This window comes from Ornithorhynchus anatinus, chromosome 10 (genome assembly GCF_004115215.2).
Source record: "Ornithorhynchus anatinus isolate Pmale09 chromosome 10, mOrnAna1.pri.v4, whole genome shotgun sequence".
Classification (NCBI taxonomy): domain Eukaryota; kingdom Metazoa; phylum Chordata; class Mammalia; order Monotremata; family Ornithorhynchidae; genus Ornithorhynchus; species Ornithorhynchus anatinus.
In genome coordinates, this window is record NC_041737.1 from 55,040,571 (window position 1) to 55,063,885 (window position 23,315).

Sequence of the window (23,315 nt, forward strand, 5' to 3'; positions counted from 1 at the left end):
GGGTAGATACAAGGTTATCAGGTTATCCTACATGGGGTTTACACTTTTAATTCCCATTTTACAGGTGAGGAAATTGAGACACAGAGAAGTTAAGTGACTTGCCCAAGGTCACCCAGCAGACAAGCGCTTACTATGTGCTAAGCATTATTCCATGTTGTCCCTGCGGTTCCCCCCTGGGGAGAAGGACAGAGGGATGGAGTTGGAACTTGTAACAGGAAGTACACATATAGTACAATACACACTCTATAGTACACACACTCTTTAGTACAATAGAAGCAGCGTGGCTTTAGTGGAAAGAGCCCGGGCTTGGGATCCAGAGGTCGTGGGTTCTAATACCCACTCCATCACTTGTCAGTGTGTGGTCTTGGGTAAGCCACTTAACTTTTCTGGGCCTCAGTTACTTCATCTGTAAAATGGGGATAAAGACTGTGAGCCCCACGTGGGGCAACTCAATTACCTTGTATCTACCCCGGTGCTTAGAACAGTGCTTGGCACATAGTAAGCGCTTAATAAATACCATAATAATAATTAATAATAATTACAATATAACAACAGACATATTCCTGCCCATAAGGAGCTCACAGCCTAGAAAGGGAGACAGACATTAAGTGCATTGTACTAAGTGTTTGTGAGAGTAAAGTACAAAAGAGTTGGTAGACAGGTTTCCTGCCCACACAAGCTCACAGTCTAGAAGGGGAAACAGATGTTAATATATATGAATAATTTAGAATATATAATGTATAGATATGTATATAATGATGTGGAGCTGGGGGGGTGGGGTGGCAATTATCAAACGCTCACAGGTCACAGATCCAAGTACACACACAGGAAAACAGCCACTTGCACACACGCATCCGGTCATCAATCACACATATAAACAAAGTCTCGGACCGAGAGGCGGAGACGCTGAAAGCAAATCACGTGCATTCCCTTCTCCATTTCTAGATTGGGAGTCGCGTGGATGGGTTAGAAAGGGAAAGGAAGAGAAACAGAAATAGTCCTCCTTTTCTTTTTAAAATGATATTTAATAAGCACTTATGTGCCAGGCACTGATCTAAGCACTGAGATAGACACAAACTAATCAGATTAGAGACAGTCCATGCCCCACATGGGGCCTCACCGTCTCAATCCCTATTTTACAGATGAGGTAACTGAAGCACAGTGGAGTGACTTGCCCAAGGTCACGCAGCAGGCAAGCGGCGGAGGCAGGATTAGAACCCCGGTCCTTCTTACTCCCGGCCTGTGCTCTACCCCTCTAGGTCGCGCTGCTGGACACGATCCCTGTCCTACATGGGGTGCACAGTCTTAATCCCCATTTTACAGATGGGGTAATTGAGGCCCAGAGCAACGAAGTGACTTGCCCATGGTCACACTCCCCGGCTTGTTGTGCTCTATCCACTTGTCCACGCTGTTGTGTTCTAGGCCCCTTCAGGGTCCTAGACTCGGGAGCAGCATTTGCACCCAAGACCCCGAGTCTGCCTGGGGCGCCCGGGCAAGGGACTGCAGCCGGCGAGGTGGGCCATGACGGGAATGGGACCCTCGTGCAGAAAGGAAGAGATAAAACCTTGAAAGACAGGAAAGGGGGTACTCTGCCGAGCGGGAAGACCATTTAGTGTCCTCTCCCAAGTGCCTAGCACAGTGCTCTGCACGCAGTAAACGCTGATTAATTACAATGGATTGATTGACTGGAAAGAGAGGAGCTGGAAGGAAAGAACGACGTTTCTCCCCCCTGCAGATCCCAAATCTCCTTTCTTTGATTTTTACATAGGGATTCCTCTTCTTTCCGCTTTATCCTGCTCTCCGCTTCCCTGCCCCGCACCATCCCACCCCCGGCTCCTCGTTCTGCACCCAGGAGTGGCCCGAGGGGAGCGGGAGGCTCAGGCCGAGCCTGGGACCCCCCGAAAGAGATAAGCCGGGCTCCAGTGGCGCAATCGGTTAGCGCGCGGTACTTATAGACAGTGCGGGGCGAGCGATGCCGAGGTTGTGAGTTCGAGCCTCACCTGGAGCAGCTCTTTTGGGTGTCGGCTTAGGAGCTGAAGGGGGAGTTTTTTCTCGGTGAGAAACTATTGCGGAAGGAAAAAGCGGAGATAGGAGAGGCATTTGCTTTCATTCATCCATTCAATCGCCTTTATTGAGCGCTTACTGTGTGCAGAGCACTGTACTAAGCGCTTGGAAAGTACAATTCAGCAACAAATAGAGACAATCCCTCCTCACAACAGCCTCACAGTCTAGAAGGGGGGACTTATAATAAGATATTTTCTTATCCTAATAATTCTCCCTGCTCGAGAGAGGGAGAGGATGAGGGTGGGATTGTTTTCTGGACGGGACCCTCGACAACAGGTTGGTGGATGGGTAGTGGAGAATCAATCAATCCGTGGTATTTATTGAGGGTTTACTATGTGCAGAACACTGTACTCAGCGCTTGGGAAAGTACACTACAACAGAATTACTTTTCCTTACAGTCTTACAGTCTAGTGGAGGGAAGATTTTGCTTCCTTCGGGACCCTCCTCTAGACTGTAAACTCTTGGCGGGCCGCGAATGTGTCTGTTTATTGTTCTAGTGTATTCATTCATTCATTCATTCATTCATTCATTCATTCACTCACTCACTCACTCATCCATTCATTTTTTTAGCTCTTACCGTGTGCAAAGCACTGTACTAAGCGCTTGGAAAGTACAATTCGGCAACAAATAAAGACAATCCCTACCCAACAACGGGCTCGCAGTCTAGAAGGGGGGAGGCAGAAAACAAAACCAAACAAGTAGACAGGCATCAATAGCATCAATATAAATAGAATTGTAGCTATATACACATCATTAATAAAATAAATATATACATATAAACACAGGTGCTGTGGGGCGGGGAGAGGGATAGAGCAGAGCGCTTCGTACGGTGCTCTGCACACGGTAAGCGCTCAATAAGTACGATTGAATGAGTGAATTAATGAATGAACGGTCCTCTTTTCTCCCTTCACCCGAACTGCACCGAAACTAGGGGCAGAGGGGAGCGGGCAGCTGGCATTTACTTGCGGTATCTGCTCGGGATGGGACCCCAAGATAAGAGTTTGCCGGGCTCCAGTGGCGCAATCGGTTAGCGCGCGGTACTTATAAGGCGGTGCACAGCGAGCGATGCCGAGGTTGTGAGTTCGAGCCTCACCTGGAGCACTTTTTTTTTTTTTGGAGACTCGTGTTTCCTCCGAACCTGGAGCTAATAAGGGCGTTTAGCGGGGAAATAAGAAACAAGGAGCTGTCTATGGAGCCTATTCCACCTCTGCTTTAATTCCTGCTCTGTTTTGGGTATCCCCTTGGGTGTGCGGTGCCAAAAAGCCCGTTGCGTGGGTGTGTGACAGTGTGTTTGTGTGCGTGTGTGTGTCTCAGAGAGCTAGGGGGTTAGACTCGGTTTGGAGATCCGAGAGAACTCAGTCACGTCATCCCCCCTGCAGACACCCTCAAATATCCGGCACCTTACCGACTTGGTTAGAAGGCAGAGAAGGAGTGGACCTCGTGGCGCAACGGTAGCGCGTCTGACTCCAGATCAGAAGGTTGCGTGTTCAAATCACGTCGGGGTCATATCTGTTTTTATCCTCAGGCGTGTCCCCCCACCCCCACGGGCAATCAAATTTCCACCAATATTCCCCTTTGGGGGCTTCGTCTCTTCTCCCCCAAAGGAGAAGCCGGAAAGGGATCACCAGCCCCGAGGGAGAGGCGGTTGTGTGAGGCCGAGGGGGGAGCCACTCTGTGCGAGGCGTTGTACCGAGTCCCGGGGAGAAGAAAATACAGTTAATAGACGCCATCCCTGCCCTCAAGGATCTGGTGGGGGAAACGCCATCCCTGCCCTCAAGGATCTGGTGGGGGAAACAGAGAAGAGCAGAAACGGGATTTGTTTTCATTCATTCATTCAATAGTATTTATTGAGCGCTTACTATGTGCAGAGCACTGGACTAAGCGCTTGGAATGTACAAATTTGTTTTCTCTACCTTCGACGAGTCTACCATCTAATGGAGATACCCCGAAAAACTATTTACAAAGAGCGGAAGCAAGAGGAAGAACAAAGATAAATGTATATATCTACAATTTATTTATTTATTTATATTAATGTCTGCCTCACCCTCTATACTGTGAACTCTTTGTGGGCAGGAATGTGTCTGTTTGTGGTTCTAGTGTTTCTCCCAAGCGTTTAGTACAGTGCTCTGCACACAGTAGGCACTCAATTAATAATAATAATAACGATGGCATTTGTTAAGCGCTTACTATGTGCCAAGCACTGTTCTAAGCGCTGGGATTGGTACAAGGTAATCAGGTTATCCCACGTGGGGCTCACAGTCTTAATCCCCATTTTACAGATGAGGGAACTGAGACCCAGGGAAGTGAAGTGACAGCTGATCAGTGGCGGAGTGGGATTAGAACCCCCGGTCCTCCGACTCCCAAACCCGGGCTCTTTCCACTAAGCCACGCTGCTTACGATTGATTGAAATACGATTGATTGATTAAATGAATGAATGAGAGCTTCTTGGGTTTAGCGGACTTGCTCCTATCGGGTGTTGGGGTTGGGCAGGAAGGGGCCAGGACAGCGGGTCTTCTCTGGGAGGGAGGGCGAAGGATTGGGGTCGGGGATGGGGGTGGGTGGTGGGGGGAGAGGGTTGCTCACCCCAGGACCCTGGCGCTCTATTGCTGCCTGTTTAAGAAAACCCCTGGAACGGTCTGTTTAGGCTCTAGGGACAGCACCTCCAGGCCCAGGGGAGGCGGAAACCGCCTGTTTCATTCGAAGCCCGTGTGGCCTCTTGGAAAGATCACAGGACTGGGAGTCAGGAGACCTGAGTCTTTCCCCTGGATATTTCACTTTGTCGGCTGTATGACTGACTTCGGGCAAGTCCCTTCACTTCTCGGTGCCTCAGTTTCCTCATCTGTAAAATGGGGATTAAATACCCGAAATCCCTTCCCTTTAGACTGTAAACCCTGGGTGGGACAGGGATTGTGTTCGACCTGATAGTATTGAATCTACCCCAGTGCTTGGGACATAGCCTTAACATATGCCATTATTATTATTAGGCCCATTTTAGCCAAACTGTGTACCCTCTGGAATTCATCTCTCTGGATTTCTGTTTCGCCATCTCTAAAACAATCCAGAACCTTGTATGGATCTTGTGAAGAGAAAAGAAAATCTGTGTCGGGAGAGTGCAGAAAAGATTGATCATTTAGAACAACACCCCAGCAGCGAAGGGGGAAAGAGGAGAGCTATCATCCATAGTCCCTCAGAGCTTTGACAAAAGGGGACTCAATCAATCAATAGTATTGATTTTTATGGTATTAGTTAAGTGCTTACTATGTGTCAAAAGCTGATCTAAGCGCTGGGGTAGATGCATGTTAATAAACTCAGATACAGTCCCTTCTCATTCATGCAATTGTATTTACTGAGCGCTTAGGACACATAGTCTAAGTAGGAGAGAGAACAGGATTTGAATCCCCATTTTACAGTTGAGGAAACTGAGGCAGAGAGAAGTCAAGTGACTTGTCCAAAGTCACACACCAAGCAATTGGCTGCACCGGTATTAGAACCCAGGTCCTCTGACGCCCAGGCCTCAGCTCTTTCCACCAGGCCATGCTGCTTCCCTACTATGAGGAACTACTCTGTGCAGGGCACTGTTCCAAGTGCTTGGGAGAGAACATTAGAGTTAATAGACACCATCCCTACCCTCAAGGATCTTTCAGTCTAGTGGGGGAAACAGATAGGGTTTGGAAGCGAATAATAGAAACAGGATTTGTTTTTTCTACCCTCAACGAGTCTACATGCTAACGGGGCAGACACCCCCGACAAACTATTTACAAAGAGTGGAAGCAAGAGGAAGAACAAAGATATACTAAGCCCAGTATATCGGGGTGAAATAATTGAATAGATTGAACATACAGCCAAATATGCATTTGTAAACAGGTGCTGAAGATAGGTATAAAATATCCTACCATCAATCAACCAACTGTATTTCTTGAGCACCTACTAGGCAGAGAGCTGTGTACTAAGCATTTGAGAGCATGCAATAGAATTACTAGATCTCCTGCCCTCACGAAGTTTACAACTTATTGGGGTGAAAAGCACCAAAATAATTTACGGACAGAAGAAAGTGAAGAGAATAAGTATATGAGATAGTGCTTAGAAAAACTGTATGCTACAGGTAGCCACTTGAACACACATGCATAGTTGTAAGAAGCAGTGTGACCTAATAGACTGGGAGTCAGGAGCCTTAATCTCTAATATCGGTTCTACCACTTGCCTGTTTGGTGATCCTGGAAAGGTCACTTCTCTGTTGCTTTGGTTTCCTCGTCTGTAAAATGGGGATAAATTACCCTTTTAGACTATGAGCTCTGGGCATAAAAGGAAAGGTGTCCGATCTGATTATCGTCCTCCAAGCTTGGCACCTATTCAAGGGCGTAAATAAACATCTTACTTATTATATCTTGACGCTGAAGTGATCCTAGAGGTAAGACAAATTCTCTCCGCTCCATTCCCCCGCCTCCCCTGCTTCACCGCGGCTCTGGCTGAGAAAGGGCCCTGGAGCCCGTTCGAGTTATGATTGGTGGAGGCGCTGGAGGAGGCAGAGAAGAACCAATAGGATTTGAGAGCGTCTCAGCGTCTCAGCCAATGGGGTGGTCAGATTTGTATCCTCCTCGGCTCGCTCCGTTGTTCGATCCCACCGAAAGACGTGCGGGCCGCGGTGCCTCGCAGCTCGTCTTCTTCTCCAGTTCCTTACTCCGCCCTAACAAAGAATCGCTCAAAAAAAAAAAAGTCATCCTACAAAAGGTCTCTCCGAAGGATCTAGCCGCACTTTGGGATCCTCCCACTGTGTTCTCCCAACTTTTCGACTGTGAAGCCCACGGGGGAAAGTGCCTGTATGCCATCTGATTATCTTGGATCTACCCCACTTGTCAGCTGTGTGGCTTTGGGCAAGTCACTTCACTTCTCTGCGCCTCAGTTCCCTCATCTGGAAAATGGGGATGAAGACTGAGCCCCACGTGGGACACCCTGATCACTTTATATCCCTCCAGCGCTTTGCACATAGCGCTTAACAAATACCATTATTATTACCCCAGTGTTTACTCCAGTGCTTGGCACAGAAGCATTTGACTAATTGCTTCATTATCCATTAAGAAGAGACAGACCAACAGAATAGAGGTGGGAGGAGGTGGTAGTTCGTAGTGGACAAGGAACCTGTCAGGTGTTTTTAATTGTACTCTCCCAAGCGCTTTGTACAGTGCTCTGCATATAGCAAGTTCTCAATAACATGGACGGTAGTAGTTTTGTATCCTTCCGGCGCTTACTACAGTGCTCTGCATATACATAAGCGCTCGATTCAAAACATGGAAAAAAATAGCATTTATCTTAGATAGTATTTACCTTAAATGCCTAGAGAGCAGTACACTGCACACGGGAAATATTTCTATTATCAATAATAGTGGTATTTGTTAAGCACTTAGCACTGTACTAAGAGCTGGGGTGGATATAAGCTATTCGGGTTGTGCGCAGTCCCCGTCCCCACAAGCGGCTCACAGCCTCTAATCCCCATTTTCCAGATGAGGTAACTGAGGCACGGAGAGGTGAAAGGACTTGTCCAAGGTGGCCCAGCGTTCGGGGGGGGGGGGGGGGTGAATGACTGAGATCCAACACTCCGGGAGGGACTTTGGCTCTACCGGGGAGCGTGGGTGTGGCTCTGCGAAGAGCCTTTGGGGTTGGCAACCCCTAGCCCGAGGGCGGCCGCCGTTTCCGACTACGGTGCAGGAGCTGCGTCTTCGCCTCCGCCTCCCTTATAGTCGCCCCCACGACGTAGCCGAATCAACTTCCAGTCGGCCTCTGTCCGACGTAACAGAACCAGCCGATTTGTGTTTCTGTCCTTTCCATCGTCGCCTGTCGCACCCCCAAAAGTCCCCCCCCAAACCCCCCACTGGGGTTAGGAATTCAACCCAGGATTCCGGCGTTAAAGTCCCCCCGGGAATCGGGTGGGAACGCTCACCCCAGGGCGCCAGCGGGGTGAAAAATCAAGCCCCGCGAGGTTCCCACGGGGTGGAGAGGGGGGAAGCTCTAGTGGTTGCGATTTCCTCGTCGATTTTCCGCTGCTTGAGGCCACAGGCCTCGGGCAAGGGGAAGGGTTCGGCGGGCTGGGGTTGAGGATCAGAATTTGGGGCTGCGGGAGGTCCCGGTAAGGGCGAAAGGGTCCGGGGGACAAGGTGCAAAAACACAACTTGGGCAGCGACGGCGGGAGGGGGTGGGGCGGAGGGGAGCCGCCACTTTCTCATTGGATCCCGCCGGGAGATTGATTCGGAGGCGTCGGACTCGGGCCCGATCCGTTACTTGCGCATGCGCCCTCCCGCCCTCCCAGCACTTTATTTCCCTATCATTTCTTTCTAATAATAATAATGTTGGTATTTGTTAAGCGCTTACTATGTGCAGAGCACTGTTCTAAGCGCTGGGGGAGATACAGGGTCATCAGGCTGTCCCATGTGGGGCTCACAGTCTTAATCCCCATTTTACAGATGAGGGAACTGAGGCACAGAGAAGTTAAGTGACTTGCCCACAGTCACACAGCTGACAAGTGGCAGAGCCGGGATTCAAACCCATGAGCTACTAATGTCTACTACTTAGTAGTAGACATTACTACTAATTTCTACTACTACTATTCTACTATTATTACTATTATTACTACTATTATACTACTATATTATACTTCTATACTACTATTATACTACTATTATTATTACTACTACTATTTTTACTATTACCATTATTACTACTATTACTACTACTATTCTATTACTAATGAATGAAAACTACTACTATTTCTACTACTACTAATTACTACTAATTTATTCTAATGTCTGTCTCCCCGTCTAAGTAGTCAGCTCGTTGTGGGCGAGAAATGTGTCTGTTTTATTGTTCTACTGTAGCAAGCGCTTAGTCCAGTGTTCTACTCAGAGTATGCGCTCAATAGATAAGTTGACTGGCTAGCTGATTGAGAGATGGAGAGACCCTAAGACCAAAAAAAATAGGGCATTTTCTTAGCTGAGCTTCATTTCCCAACATCTTCTCTCCAATTGCACCCTTTCTGACTGCTCTCTTTCTTGGAGCGCAAAGGAAAGCGTGTCTCCTTAGGTGGAAGATCATTGAGGTCAGGGGTCGTGCCTTCTAACCCTACTGTCCTCTCCCCAAGCACTTAGGTCAGTGCCCTGTACACAGTAGATGGTCAATCAATACAGTGGATTGATTGTTCAAGTCACTGATGGTTGTGATCATTAGCCTAATGGAAAGAGCAGGGGACTGGGAGTCAGGAGATCCGAATTCTCTTCCTGGCTCTGACCATTACTTGCTGTGTGACCTCGGAAAAGTCTCTTAACCTTTCTGGGTCAGTTTCCTCTCCTGTAAAATGGATGAAAATGCCTGTTTTTACTCCCTCTTAGATCATAATGTGGGTCATGGGCTGTGCCTACTCTGATTATCTTGTATCTAGGACAATGCTTGACACATAGAACGTGTCTACCAACTCTAATATACTGTACTCTCCCACGTGCTTAGTACAATGCTCTGCACACAGTAAGTGTCCAATAAATATGATTGATTCTAGACTTCTAGACTGTGAGCCCGCTGTTGGGTAGGAATTGTCCCTTTCTGTTCCCGAATTGTACTTTCCAAGCACTTAGTACAAGTTGAAGTGGACACCAGCTTCTGGGAAAAAAGTGGCATCCTTGAACAGCATAGGGTCAAATGGAGTCCCGTATCCAGTGCGATGGACCAGACTTGGCGCCAATCAAATCCATCAATCAGTAGTATTTATGGAGGGCTTACAGTGTACACAGCGCTGCTTGTGCTTGGGAGACTACAATAGAGTTATGACATACGATCCCTGCCCTCAGAGGTCTTAAAGCCTAGCAGGTGAGAGCACTGTACTAAGCACTTGAGAAAGTGCAATAGCCTAGTTAGGAGGCTCTGTTGTATTATGTCCTCTCCCAAGCACTTTTTACAGTGCTCTGCACACAGTTTACACTCAATAAATACCATGGATTGATTGATCCTCGCCGATAAAAAGGAGGGCTGGGACGAGGGAGGGGGTCTGAATAATAATAATAATGATGTTGGTATTTGCTAAGCACTTACTATGTGCCGAGCACTGTTCTAAGCACTGGGGTAGATATAAGGGAATGAGGTTGTCCCAAGTGGGGCTCACAGTCTTCATCCCCATTTTACAGATGAGGGAACTGAGGCACAGAGAAGTTAAGCGACCTGCCCAAGGTCACCCACCTGACAAGTGGCGGAGCCTGGATTAGAACCCACGACTTCTGACTCCCAAGCCCGGACTCTTTCCATTGAGCCACGCTGGGATGCATTTGGGGGTACAAATTCGGCGTCCCCCAACCGACCCAGCGGCGGCCCACCCTTTTTCTGCTCTGTTGTTCTGGACTCTCCCAAGCGCTTAGCACAGTGTTCTGCATATAGTAAGCGCTCAATAAATACCAATGATGGATTGAGTGATTGCCCAATTGGTGCGGGAAGAGGAGGCCCGCAAGGACCGGCCCCCTCCCGCCTTGTCTCCCCCTTTGGTGCCGCCGCCCTCCGCACCGAGCCCGGCTCAGCGGGGTTTCGGGGTACGGAGTGTGCATGAGTGGGAAGGGACTCGACGAAAACGTGCGCGGGTTCAACGGGCCCGGACACCCACGCGGGTCCGAACACGCATGGAGGCGGAAACAGGAAGCGTCTTCCTGCCCAGACCTCCCCCATGGGGCCGCTCTAGGACTGCGGGAGGACTGAAGCCTCGGTGGCTTCTCCGGCCTCGGCGGCTGAGCTGGAGGACTGTCGGAGGAACACGTTGTGGACAGGGAACGAGGCCACCAACTCCGTTGTACTGGACTCTCCCAAGCGCTTAGTACAGTGCTCTTCACACAGTAGGCGCTCAATTAAATACCATCGATGATTAGGAGGATGTTGGCAGCCTCGAGGGGATGCGGATGAAACGAAAAGTTTAACCCCCAAACTCCTACCAATGGAGCCCGGGAGTCAGAAGGACTTGGGTTCTAATTCCGACTCCGCCAATGGTCTGCTGTGTGACTTCAGTCGAATCATTTCACTTCCCTGGGCCTCGGTTACCTCATCTGTAAAATGGGGATCAATTCTGTGAGCCCCAACTGGGACATGGACTGTGTCCATCCTGACTAGCTTGTATCTACCCCAGTGCTTAGTACAGTGGCTGCCACATAGTAAGCGCTTAACAAACACCACAAAAGCACCACTGTTCTCAATTAAGAACAATGTATAATGGCCTAGTGCAACGAACATGGGATTGTGTGTTAGTACAATGTTCTGCACCCAATAAATATCACTGATTGATTGCAAGTCAGAAGACCTGACATTTAACTCCAGGATATAGTATGGTGCTTGGCACTCTAATACTTATTAGGACTAAAACCCAGGTCTCCTTGCTTCTCATCCTGGGCTCTTTTCAAGCTGCCATGTACCCATTTTGAGAGTTTTTGCACTTAATGGCATAATTGTCTCCTGAAAATGTGAAATTGAAATAATTGAAGTTGGAAATAGAAATTGAAGTTGAAATAATTTTTCTCATAGGAGCAAAGTTTATAAAGGGAAAATTGGTTCCTGAACCAAGGTTGGGTACTCTATTTTGACCAAACTATCCACTGGCATTGTCTAAACTTTAAGCTCAGTGAGGGAAGGGAATGTGTTTACTGTTACATCGTGCTCTCAAGTGTTTAGCACAGTGCTTTGCACACAGTAAATGTTCAATAAATATGATTGACTAAATTAATGAATAAATGAGTTGAATTTCCCTCCCCATCATCCTAGGCTCCAGGCCCTTTCCTGACCCTCCACCTTGCACTTCAACCCACACACCACTCTGCTTCCCTTATTTCCCTGTCCCCCTAGACTCCCCCTTTTGTCCGATTTCCATTTGTTATATTCATCAGCTGCTGCCACTGCCGCCCTCAGCCCCCTCTGTAAACTCCTCCCTTCTTGGATTACCAAATCGGAGAACTAGATGGGGAGAAACCGTGTGACAGTGGCATTGAAGATCAGTGGGGAAAGTCTGAAGTGGCATAAACACTTCCTTGCTAGGTGAGGCAAGGCCTCAACTCCAGAAGTTCGACAAGACTGTAGGGGATAGGGACAAGTCAGAGACAGGCCTCTGACGGTGCTCCCCTTCTGAGGTTTCTCCTATTATGTATTAATCATTCAATCGTATTTATTGAGTGCCTACCACGTGCAGGTATTAGAGGAAACCTTCCTAGTTTGTAAATTATTTCATTAGCTAGAAGTCTTTCGCCCATAATAAATGTGCAGTGCTGCTGATCTCAACCGACCCGGGTTACCTGTATAATCTCAAGTGATCCTAAAATACCTGAGGATTTGAGACTTGCAGGCTTCCTGGAGAGATGCCATAAAACCCTTGGCTAGTTATTCCACAAAGGAGCGTTTTGTTTACACTAGTTTGCCTGTTTAGCCCGTGGTGATCAGGGATTGCCTCTCTTTATTGGTGTATTGTACTTTCCAACAGTTTAGTACAGTGTTCTGCACACAGTAAGCGCTCGATAAATACGATTGAATGAAAGGGTATTTGTTAAAGCTCTTACTATGAGCTAGGTACTGTATTGAACGCTGGAATGGATTCCATTTAATCCCATTCCCTCTCCGAGACAGAAAGCAGCCTGATCACTCAACTTGGATTAATCCTCTATTTGAAGATTATTAAGCCACCCTTATAGGACGATTTAACCCCGCTCCAAAAGCATTAGCTAGAAAAAGGACTCTTCCTGTGATTCCTCGCCGACGAGTCCGGGAGCGAAAAATCCGAAGGTGGCGACCATCCCCGCCTACGGTCCCTGGGCTTTGGCCTGTCGGCCTTCGGATCCGTTTCTCTGCTCGGTGGTCCGTGTCGCCTGAGCTTCCTCCGGGGCCCCGGCGGCGGCTACGGGGATAGCTCTCGGACCCCTGACCCTTCCTGATCTCCCAGTTTGGCTCTTCGGTTTTCTGGGGGCCCTCTTGGGGGTAGAGGTCTTGGGGTTCCTGGCGACTCTGAAGGTGGACGAGGACCCGCGCCCGCTGACCCGTTTGAGGACTCCCCGGTTGACGAGGTTCTGGAGCTCCTTGTTGATGCGAAAGTTGTTCTTGCGGACATCGTAATTGTCCTCGAGGAGCTCCCGCTTCAAGGCGACCAGGGAAATGCCCTTTCGGCCCGAGGAGTTAGCGATGGCGGAGAAGATCCTGTCCGACAGCCGGTTACAAGGACAGCGACTCCGGCTGGGGCTTTGCCCTTCGCTGCGGCCCTCCAACGGGTCCGGGTTCCGGAGCCCCCCTCTCCCACCGGCCACTGACCCTGCTTACGGACAAAGGAGAAGGCTTTCAATCGTCTTTCTTGAGCCCTTACTATGTGCAGAGCGCTAGACTAGGCCCCAAGTGCTCTCGTCCTCCCTCCCCCCACTAATCAATCAATGGGTCCCTGCCCACAATAATAATAGTAATAATTATTACGGTACTTGTTAAGCGCTCACTATGTGCCAAGCACTGTTCTAAGCGCGGGGGTTATTGCGTTCAAGTTATCATCAAGTCACAAGTTCATCAGGTTGGACACAGTCCCTGTCCCCCATGGGGCTCACACGCTTATCCCCATGTTACCGATGAGGTCACTGAGGCCCAGAGAAGTGAAGTGACTTGCCCAAAGTCACGCAGCGGACACGTGGCGGAGCCGGGATTAGAGCCCAGGTCCTTCTAACTCCCAGGCCCGTGCTCTATCCACCCAGTCCCGAGTTTACAGAAGAGAGGGGGAGTTAAGCATTAAGATAAATAAATAAATTATAGACTCTTAATTTGTTGTGAGCAGGGAAGACGTCTATCAACTCTATTTCAATGTACCATCCCAAGCGCTTGACACAGGGCTCCGCACACGGTAAGCGCTCAAAAAAAATTGAGGAAATGATTTTGTTGCAAGTGCCAAAACTAACTTAAACTGGGGAATTTAAGTAACTGGGGAGTAAGCGTGGAGGGGGAGATCTAAGGCGGATACAAATATCTCTCTCCCTTCGACCGTAATCTTATTGCAAACGCCAGGTCCGGGGGTTGTTTATCGGAGCTGGGTTTTGAGGTCGGGGATCCAGGAGGGGCTCAGGGAGAGAAACCACAGGATCGAAGAGGAGTGGCTCTGGGCTACTAATTCCGTTAGTTCGGGTGTCGGCAGGCCCTGGAGACCCCGGCCCCAGGGAGATAAGGGGCTAGGGTTGGAGCTTGCCGGTCTGTAACCTCGTCCTCTAGACTGCAAGCTCGTTGTGGGCCGGGAACTCTGTTGTATTGTTCTCCCCAGCGCTTAGTACAGTGCTCCGCACACAGTAAGGCGCTCAATAAACACCATTCATTTTCTATTTCTTAAGCACTTACTAACTCTCCATTGTCAAATGGGGATTAAGATTGAGTCTCACATGGGACAACTGATTACCCTGTATCTCCCCCAGCGCTTAGAACAGTGCTCTGCACATAGTAAGTGCTTAACAAATACCAACATTTTTATTATTATTACTATGTGCCAGGCACTTTACTAAGCGCCGAGGCAGGTTCAGTTAATAAGGTTGGACACTGTCCCTGTCCGACACGGGGCTCACGATCTTAAGTAGAAGGGAGAAGCCCCAAAGAGGTGGCTTTTTGTCCCTGTTGGCTGGTGGAAGCCAGCATCCCACCCCCCCGGGCCCCATTCCAGCCTCTCCCCTAAAATCCCAGCCTCTCTTTCGACCCCCTTTTCCCCGCCCGACCAAATCGAAAAATCTGCGCTCACGATTCCTAGCTGTGCCAACGTCTTCCTTCCCTGCATTTCGGGCCATGGCTTTGTCGCCGAGGGAACAACGGCTACTGTCGCGAGGGATCACAGTCGCCACGACCTCGCGAGTCTGCAACCTCCGCGCAACTGACCGTTAAAGGGGAGACTGTGGCCTCCGGGCTGCCGTTTCCCACGTAAACTATTATGACGTTGCCGCCTCGCCTCGGCCTATCTACCGTCTCTCTTAGAGTGAACTCTCCCGAGCGCTTAGTACAGCGCTCTGCACACAGTTTACTAAATACCACTGATTGGTTGACTATTTTCCTTTATTCACCTGCTTTTCTCTAGACTCTTAAAGTTCGTTGGGGGCAGGAGACGTGTCTAAACCAACTCTGTTATATTGTACTTTCCCAAACGCTTAATACAGTGCTCTGCACACAATAAACGCTCCATAAATACATTGATTGACCGATTATTTTCCTTTACTCGCCTGCTTTTCTTCTAGACTGTAGGCTCGTTGTGGGTGGGGAAAGTGTCTACCAACTCCGTTGTATTGTACTCTCCCAAGTGAGTACACAGTGAGCGCTCAATAAATACCAATGATTAATTTCCCCCTGCCGCTCGCGATATTTTAAACCTCGGGGCCCCTGAGACTACCCCACTTCTTTCCCCCTCCTGCCTGCCTTGCTCTCTGCCCCTTCCCCGCCACAAGTCAGACGTTCAGGGGATCCGGAAAGACAAAAAAGTCGTCTAATCCCGGCTCCGCCACTTGTTTACTGTGTGATCTTGGGCGAGACACTTCACTTCTCAGTGCCTCAATTGCCTCATCTGTAAAATGAGGATTAAGATGGTGATCCGCATTTGGGACATGGACTGGATCCAACATGATTAGCTTGTAACCCTGGCACACAGTAGACGTTTAACAAATACCATAAAAAAAAAAGACAGGCCTTCCCACAGAATCATCTTTTCTCATTGTTCTTAAATCGGCTGTGTCACAAACACCTCGGGGTTCCGCGACTGAGCTTGTTTGTTCGGAGTCCCCACTTGGTAATTATTTGAATTCACTTTAACAAGCAATCACTGCAGGCTCTCTTTGATCCAAGGCGGTAGCCTATCCATGATTTTCCAGTTACAGCTAGTCCGAAACTCTGGGAATCTGAGCCTCACCCCTCTCTTCTCTTTTTCCCTCACTCGGAAAAGTAAATCTGGTCGTCTGATTAGGGGGCTTGATCCAGGATTTAGATTTTCCAGGAGCTGAGAGTCCTTTTTTTAAAACAACAACCAACCCCCCCAAATGACAATGGGGTTTTCCATTTAGTGTAGTCTACAGCGGTTATTGAACTAGGTGTGCAGAGTGCTGTAGGCGCCTGAGGTCAAGACACAGTCTTTCTTGACTCAAAGAATTGACTAGGCAAGTAAATACTAATTGGTAAAAGAGTAAGAGCAGGGAAACGAATGATAAAAATCAAAGTGGACAATTCTCTCTCTGGACTAGGAACGAGTCGACCAACTCGATTATACTGTACTCTACCAAGCATTTAGTACAGTGCTATGCAGAGAGTAAGCCCTCAATAAATAGGATAGACTGTAAGCTCCCCCTCGGATCAGAAAGGAACGGCAGTAACAAGTTCCTGTTTTTATGGCGTGTCCAAGTGACTCCGAAACTCTTGGAGATCTTATTCACCAATTCTAAGATCACCACATCAGTCCTGCCTGCTAATAGAAATCCTGTTGATCTATTTTACAGAAAAGGAAACAAAAGTTAGCACGCCCCGCCCGCAAAAAAAAAAAAAAGAGTGAACGGTTAGTCGCACCGAGATACCTGCTATAATAAGCGGTACCGAACGGATACGAATATCACCTCCCTTCGTCACACAATAACTTTCCCTCTTTACTTCTCACTACTTTTGAAAATATGAAAACACAGTGGTGCTGCAAGTTTTATTAAGCACATTATGGATTATCAGTTATCTTTCCAGCAGGTCCTATTTGAGTTACCAGACCAAAAGCGTGTTGGGATGACTACTATTGTGTTAAAAGTCGGTCTGCTCCCGCCCAGGTTCCAATATCCTCTTAAAGTTTTTTTTTGTGTTTTTGTTCCTCCAAAATGAATAATGGCAATAATGAGTTTGGTATTCTGGCACCATCACTAAATGAGGAGTATTAAAGGTCTCGGCTCATCCCCTCCAGACTGATATTGACTCTCTCTGATATTGAGGAATGGGGGAGGACTCCGAAGCTGCATGGACCTTTTCCACTATTACCTCCTGGAAGCGACCCGACTCCCCTTGGCTGTTTGGCCCCTGGCTCTAGCCAGATTCCTAGGGAGCGTCTTGGCTTTCTTGGGACTCTTGGTTGGATGTAATTTCCTCCTCTGCTTGGCCGGCTTCTTGGAGGGGGATGTTCTGGGCCTCCTCCTCGCTCTCCCCGAGGTCTTGGAGCCGTAACGCCCGCGGGCCCGAAAAGAGCCGGCAGCGCCGACGCCCGTGATCCGAACGAGGATTCCCTCGGAAACGAGTCTTTTCAGTTCGCTGTTGATGCGACGGCTGTTCCTCCTCACGTCGTACCCGTTTTTCCGGAGCGCTTTCTTGACGGCGAACAAGGACAGGCCCCTGGGGGAGGAGGCGGCGGCGGCGACGGTCCGGAAGATGCGGTCGGGGAGGCTGATCCTTCTCTTCCCCTTGTTCTTGGCGGCCCCGGCTCGGAAGGACTGGTTGGGCCGCTTCTTCGGACGAGTCATGTTGGAGGGAGCCGAAGCCGAGCCGAACCGGACCCGAAATCGACCCGAAACCGAGCCGAGCGGCCGAAGGGGAGGGCTTCACGTCGGCGGGGCCGGAGCGGCCGCTTTTTATAACCGTCGCCCCCCCCCCCCGACGTGTCGTCGAAACAATGCCCCCCCCCGACGTGTCCGAATCAATCCCGAGGAGGGGGAGGGCCACTTTGTGTTTCTTCAGACCCCCCCGGCCACCCCCCTGGTCCTCGCGGGGTCCCCCCAGACCCCCAAATCGGACCCTTCACCCCCGACGCCCCCCAGGCTTTCGCCCCCAATCGCCGTCGAGGCCAAAGGAGGCCTCGGTGGTGGTGAAAACAGCGACGACGTCTGTCTTTGCTCCCCGCTCCCCCCCACCGGGGGACGCATTTTGGCTTTTCCAGACCCGTGGGAGCACCTTTTTCACCCTGGCCTTCAGCGGACCGGGGATTCGAACTCGGGACTGAATCAAAGACCCCAAATGGGGGCTGAAAGATGGGGCGGGGGCGGCCCCGGGGGGCTCGGAAGTAGCCCCAGAAGCACAACCGGCTGACTCCAGGCAAGGTGGGGGTGATTCCTCTTAGGCCTGGTTCGGGCCGGCCTACAATTTAGAGCAGAAGGGAGAGGGAGTAGGGGAAATGAAGGCTTAGTTGGGGAAGGCCTCTGGGAGAATGGGAAGCCCAGGAGCAGCAAGGCCTAGTGGAGGAAGCAAGGGCCTGGAAGTCGGAAGGACCTGGGTTCTAGTCTTGCTTCGGCCATTTGGGCAGTCACTTCAATTCTCAGGGCTTCAGTTACCTCATCGGTAAAATGGGAATTGAAACCATGAGTCCCATGAGGGACATGAATGTGTCCAACCTGATTATCTTGTACCTATCCCAGCGCTTAGTACAGTGCCTGGCACGTAGTAAGTGCTTAACAAATACCATAAAAAAAAAAAAGGTTTGACTCCGAATATCCCTTTTGGCGCAGAGGGTGGTTCAAAACACTGAGAAGCAGTATGGCCTAGTGGAAGAAGCACGGGCTTGGAAGTCTGAGGATGTGTGTTCTAATCCTGGCTCAGGCATTTGTCTGTGTGTGACCTTGGGCGAGTCACTTCACTTCTCTGTGCCTCAGTTATCTCATCTGTAAAACTGAGATTAACATTGTGAGTCCTCTGTGGGACAGTAACTGTCTTCATCCTGATTAACTTGTATCTATCCCGGTGCTTAGAACAGTGCTTGGCACATAGTAAGCATTTAACAAGTGCCATAATTAAAGTGTAATTATGATAGTATTCAACACTGCCTATGTGCCTAAGAGCTGGGGAGGTTGCTGGTAAGTATAAGGGACATAGTCCCTGTCCTACATGGGGCCCACAAGGGCCTGAGAAAATAAACAGGGCAGGGGGCAGGCAGCAGGTAGGCCTAAGGCAAAGGGGAAATAAGTAGATTGTAGGACAAATGTAAATAATTATAGTATTTCTCAAGTGCTTACTATGTGCCAGGCACTGTACTAAGGTGCTGGGGTGGATATAAGCAAATCAGGTTGGGCACAGTCCCTGTCCCATGTGGGGTTCACAGTCTCAATCCCCATTTTACAGAGCAGGGAACTGAGGCCCAGAGAAATGAAGTGACACACAAGGTCACACAGCAGACAAGTGGAGGAATCAGGATTAGAACCCATGACCTCCTGACTCCCTGGCCCGTGTTCTATTCCCTGCACCATGCTGCTTCTTGTTAAACTATATGCTGGGGTAGATACAAAATAATCAGGTCCCACTTAGGGCTCACAGTCTAAGGGATAACAGGTATTGAATCCCCATTTTATAGATGAGAGAGGTCAGAGAAGTTAAGTGACTTACTCAAAGTCACACAGAAGGTAGGTGGTCAGCGGAATTGGAACCCACATCCTCTGACTCTCAGGGCTGTGCTCTTTCCACTAGACCATGCTACTTTATTGTTAGTAGTAATTATAATCATAATAAATGGCCAACAAAGTGCTCTGGGTGGTTTAGTTGTTCTAGAGGCAGGAGGTTGGATAGATGACCTCTTCAAACCCTTTCCAGAACCCTGAATTTTATCACTGCCTCCTTTGACTGTCAGCTTCTTCAGGCATCTTGAGTCCCTTTCATAGAGAGCGGCAACAACAATTTCTAGTTTCTATGACCATCCTCACTGAGCACACAGCCTACACTGTCATGTATAGAATCACACTCTTGAAACTGAGCCAATCAATCAGTGGTATTTATTGAACATTTACTTTTTGCAGTGCACTCCATTAAGAATCTGGGAGAATACAATTAGTGGACACAATCCCTGCTCTCAAGGAATTTACAGTCTAGCAGAGGAGACGGAGAAGTGATTTTCAGAATTTTCTTCCCTTTGCCTACCTGCCTGGATCTCTCACATTGCTCTGATCATACCTATCGCCTCTATATATAACCATAGTCTCCCTCCGCTTCAAAGCCTTATTGAGGGCATATTTCCTCCAAGAGGCCTTCCCAGAGTAAGCCCCTACTTTCCTTTCATTCATTCAGTCGTATTTACTGAGTGCTTACTATGTGCAGAGTACTGTACTAAGCTCTTGGAAAGTACAATTCAGCAATAAATTTCTCTCACCCCCTTCTGCGTCGCTCTGACTTGCTCCATTTGTTCTTCCTCCCTCCCAGCCCCGCAGCACTTTGTACATATCTGTAATTTATTTATTCATATTAATGTCTGTCTCCCGGCCGCTGGGCTGTAAGCTTGTTGTGGGCAGGGAATGTGTCTGTTTGTTGTTGTATTGCACTCTCCCAAGTCCTTAGTCCAGTGCTCTCACACAGTAAGCGCTCAATAAATATGATGGAATGAATATTGGTATCGTTACATTTTACATAAATATGAAAGCTTCTCAGCTTCCAACGGCACTAACCGGTTCATTTTCCTTCCAATTTCCCGACCCCTCTACTGTCTGAGATGGTTTTAAATCCTCTGCCGAAAACAGAATGAACTTGTCTCTCTGCTACTGGTCTGGATTGATCCAGACCTCTGCGTGGCAAAGGAGAGCAATGGGGCTCAAGGACCACTCCCTAGTGGGGTGTGCATTATTATCCAGCTTCTGGAAGTCCCTTGTCCAATGAAGAGAGACAACTCAGGTCTCGCATTTCCATTTGACAAAAAATAGGCAAAATATTCATAAATAAGATTAAAGAAAAATCGAGAATTCCGGCAGTATACACTGAGGGTCATCCAGCAAGAAATTAGCTCCCGACAGCTGTGATGGCCGAGTGGTTAAGGCGTTGGACTCGAAATCCAATAGGGTTTCCCTGCGCAGGTTCGAATCCTGCTCACAGCGATTTTAGCCGTAGGCGGTAGCTTGGTTTTGAGATCTAATGCGGAAAAAGTAGTTACGAAATTATGTACTGCAGCGATGCTAAAGGGTAATAGGATTTCCCCCCAGCAAATCTTTCCGACCGAGGCGAAGGATTTGGTTTGTGGTGGAGCCACAAGGCGGAAAGGTTTTTGCTTATTTTAGGGGCGCCTGAGGCTCTGTTCCCGCTCGGCCGAAACAAAACCGGTTTAACGAGGCTCCGCAGCGCCTACCCGAGGTGATCGTGGTTCCTGCACCCGACTTGGGCTCCCTGGACCGCCGAGTTCTTGAGCCCAAGGGGGAGAATGTCCTCTATTCTTGGATCTGGGAGGAGGTGATAATGGCCCGAAAGCTAAGGACGAGATCCGGGCCGAACGGGGGAGCACACGGGCTGTCGCCCTTTTTGTGAAAGGGCAACATGAGCCCTGAGAAGCGCGTCTCTTGCACAGGCCACGGAGCAATGGGAAGAATCACCAATTGTGCGCGGGTGGAACCAGTGGGTCGGGCCGGTCGCTTCAGGAAAACCCAGCCAGCGGTTTGCCGGTCGGAATCGCTTCTGGAGAACGAAACGCACGAACCCGTCCTTGATGCGGCTCCGACTGCGGCTGCGCAGGCAGGAGTCCTTCCCAAAGATTCACGATCCGACCTGAGAGAGCAGGTTCTCCCTCCGGTCCGACTCCCGGATAGTGACGTCACTGGGTGGCAGATTGGGTGGCATTCTGCCATCTGGTGGCCAAAGAAAGATGACACTTTATCTCCGTGCTTTACTAGCGCTTTCAAGACTGGCACGACAACGTATTTGTTGAGAATAGCTGTCTGACAGTATTTACTAAATATTCCTCTTTGTCCCGCTCTGTACCTCTGACATTTGTGGTTATTATCTATTTAAATAAATAAAAATGGTGGTATTTGTTAAGCGCTTACTATGTGAAGCAGCGTGGCTCAGTGGAAAGAGCACGGGCTTTGGAGTCAGGGCTCATGAGTTTGAATCCCAGCTCTGCCACTTGTCGGCTGTGTGACTGTGGGCAAGTCACTTAACTTCTCTGTGCCTCAGTTCCCTCATCTGTAAAATGGGGATTAAGACTGTGAGCCCCATGTGGGACAACCTGATTCCCCTATGTCTACCCTAGCGCTTAGAACAGTGCTCTGCACATAGTAAGCGCTTAACAAATACCAACATTATTATTATTATTATTATGTGCAAAGCACTGTTCTGAGCGCTGGGGGATACAAGGTAATCAGGTTGTCCCACGTGGGGCTCACAGTTTTAATCCCCATTTTACAGATGAGGTAACTGAGGCACAGAGAAGTTAAGTGACTTGCCCAAAGTCACACAGCTGGCAAGTGGCGGAGCCGGGATTAGAACCCATGAACTCTGCTCCCAAGCCCGCGCTCTTTCCACTGTACCACGCTGCTTCTCTGCGTAATGTATATTTATGTTAACCCCGCCGTTAGCAAGTGAACAGTGGAAGTTAGCAGTCATTCATTCATTCATTCAATAGCATTTATTGAGCGCTTACTATGTGCAGAGCACTGTACTAAGCGCTTGGAATGAACGAGTCGGTCAAGGGGAAAAGTGGGGGGAGAGGCTTTAAAAAATGTAGGATGGGTTGGGGTCAGAAGCCCAGGTGGAGGGGGTAGTTTAGAGAGGAGGAGATTTCATCTTGAGAATCTGCAGAGAAAATAGGGAGAGTCAGAGAGGGTGGAGGAGGTGGGGAGCAGGGAAGATTTTAGGGCTGTCATGCTTGATGGTTTCAATTCTGTTGATGAAGAATGTAACCAGGGCCGTAGGGGAAAGGGATAGTGGAGGTGGGGGGACAGGAGTTTTGAGGAGGGAGTTAAATGTCTGGAACAGCTGGAGAGGGCAGGGCGTGTGGGAGTGAATTAGGAAGAAGTATTGTCGGGCAGTGGAGCGGGCCGAATTGAGCCAGATGAGAATGAATTTAAGGTGGACAAAGTCAGAGAGATATCTGGATTTGCTCCAACAGTGCTCCTCAGCTTAGGCACAGGAGGGGAGGTGAAGTCGAAAACTTCCTACCCATCTTCAATGGGGCTCCAGCTAGATTTGGCCTTATAATTTTGCTGGACTCTCCGGAGTGCTCACTTAATACCTATACCTTCATTCATTCAGTCATATTTATTGAGCGCTTGCTGTGTGCAGAGCATTATACTAAGTGCTTGGGAGAGTACACTACAACAGTAAACGGACACATTCTGAGCTCACAAAGACCTTACAGTCTTGGGGGGTGGGTCAGACATTGATATCTGCTTACTTGATGTCTCTGTCGCCCCTCCCCCCCACCCTACTGTGAGCTCGCTGTGGGCAGGGATTGTCACTATTGTTGTATTGTACTTTCCCAAGCGCTTAGTACAGTGCTATGCACGGTAAGCGCTTAATAAATACGACTGAATGAATGAATGGAGGAGCCTGAGGGCACTCAATA

At 49.0% G+C, this 23,315-nt stretch overlaps 2 protein-coding genes and 4 non-coding genes across 7 annotated transcripts; 4 read left to right on the forward strand and 2 right to left on the reverse strand.

Annotated features, from left to right (window-relative positions):
- Positions 1–1,916: 1,916 nt before the first annotated feature.
- Positions 1,917–2,008, forward strand: TRNAI-UAU. Its single transcript is given in 2 exon segments — positions 1,917–1,954; positions 1,973–2,008. It is a non-coding gene; the product is annotated as a tRNA-Ile (tRNA).
- Positions 2,009–3,072: 1,064 nt separating this feature from the next.
- On the forward strand, positions 3,073–3,165 carry TRNAI-UAU. Its single transcript is given in 2 exon segments — positions 3,073–3,110; positions 3,130–3,165. It is a non-coding gene; the product is annotated as a tRNA-Ile (tRNA).
- Positions 3,166–3,498: 333 nt separating this feature from the next.
- On the forward strand, positions 3,499–3,570 carry TRNAW-CCA. Its single transcript has one exon. It is a non-coding gene; the product is annotated as a tRNA-Trp (tRNA).
- A 9,134-nt stretch (positions 3,571–12,704) lies between these two features.
- On the reverse strand, positions 12,705–14,969 carry LOC100090721 (histone H1t-like). 2 transcript variants are annotated; one of them, XM_007660450.3, is made up of 2 exons: positions 14,811–14,969; positions 12,705–13,367 (listed from the first exon to the last, which is right to left on the reverse strand). In XM_007660450.3, the coding sequence occupies exons 1-2, from the start codon at positions 14,854–14,856 to the stop codon at positions 12,862–12,864; spliced, it is 552 nt and encodes a 183-aa protein (XP_007658640.1). In that variant the 5' UTR covers positions 14,857–14,969; the 3' UTR covers positions 12,705–12,861. The 2 variants fall into 2 exon arrangements, with proteins under 2 accessions (XP_007658640.1, XP_007658641.1); XM_007660451.4 differs by having other exon boundaries at positions 12,705–13,364; positions 14,811–14,968.
- Positions 14,970–16,722: 1,753 nt separating this feature from the next.
- On the reverse strand, positions 16,723–17,650 carry LOC103167143 (histone H1.01-like). Its single transcript, XM_007660452.4, has one exon. The coding sequence runs from the start codon at positions 17,533–17,535 to the stop codon at positions 17,056–17,058; it is 480 nt and encodes a 159-aa protein (XP_007658642.1). The 5' UTR covers positions 17,536–17,650; the 3' UTR covers positions 16,723–17,055.
- Positions 17,651–20,774: 3,124 nt separating this feature from the next.
- On the forward strand, positions 20,775–20,856 carry TRNAS-CGA. Its single transcript has one exon. It is a non-coding gene; the product is annotated as a tRNA-Ser (tRNA).
- The last annotated feature ends 2,459 nt before the right edge of the window (positions 20,857–23,315 follow it).

Coding starts and splice junctions, on each gene's coding strand:
- LOC100090721 (XM_007660450.3), bottom strand. CDS start 14,856: ATGGCCCGAAATGCAGGGAAGGAAGACGTTGGCACAGCTAGGAATC. Junction 13,368..14,810: donor CGTTGGCACAGCTAGGAATC/GTGAGCGCAGAT, acceptor TTTGTCCGTAAG/CAGGGTCAGTGGCCGGTGGG.
- LOC103167143 (XM_007660452.4), bottom strand. CDS start 17,535: ATGACTCGTCCGAAGAAGCGGCCCAACCAGTCCTTCCGAGCCGGGGCC.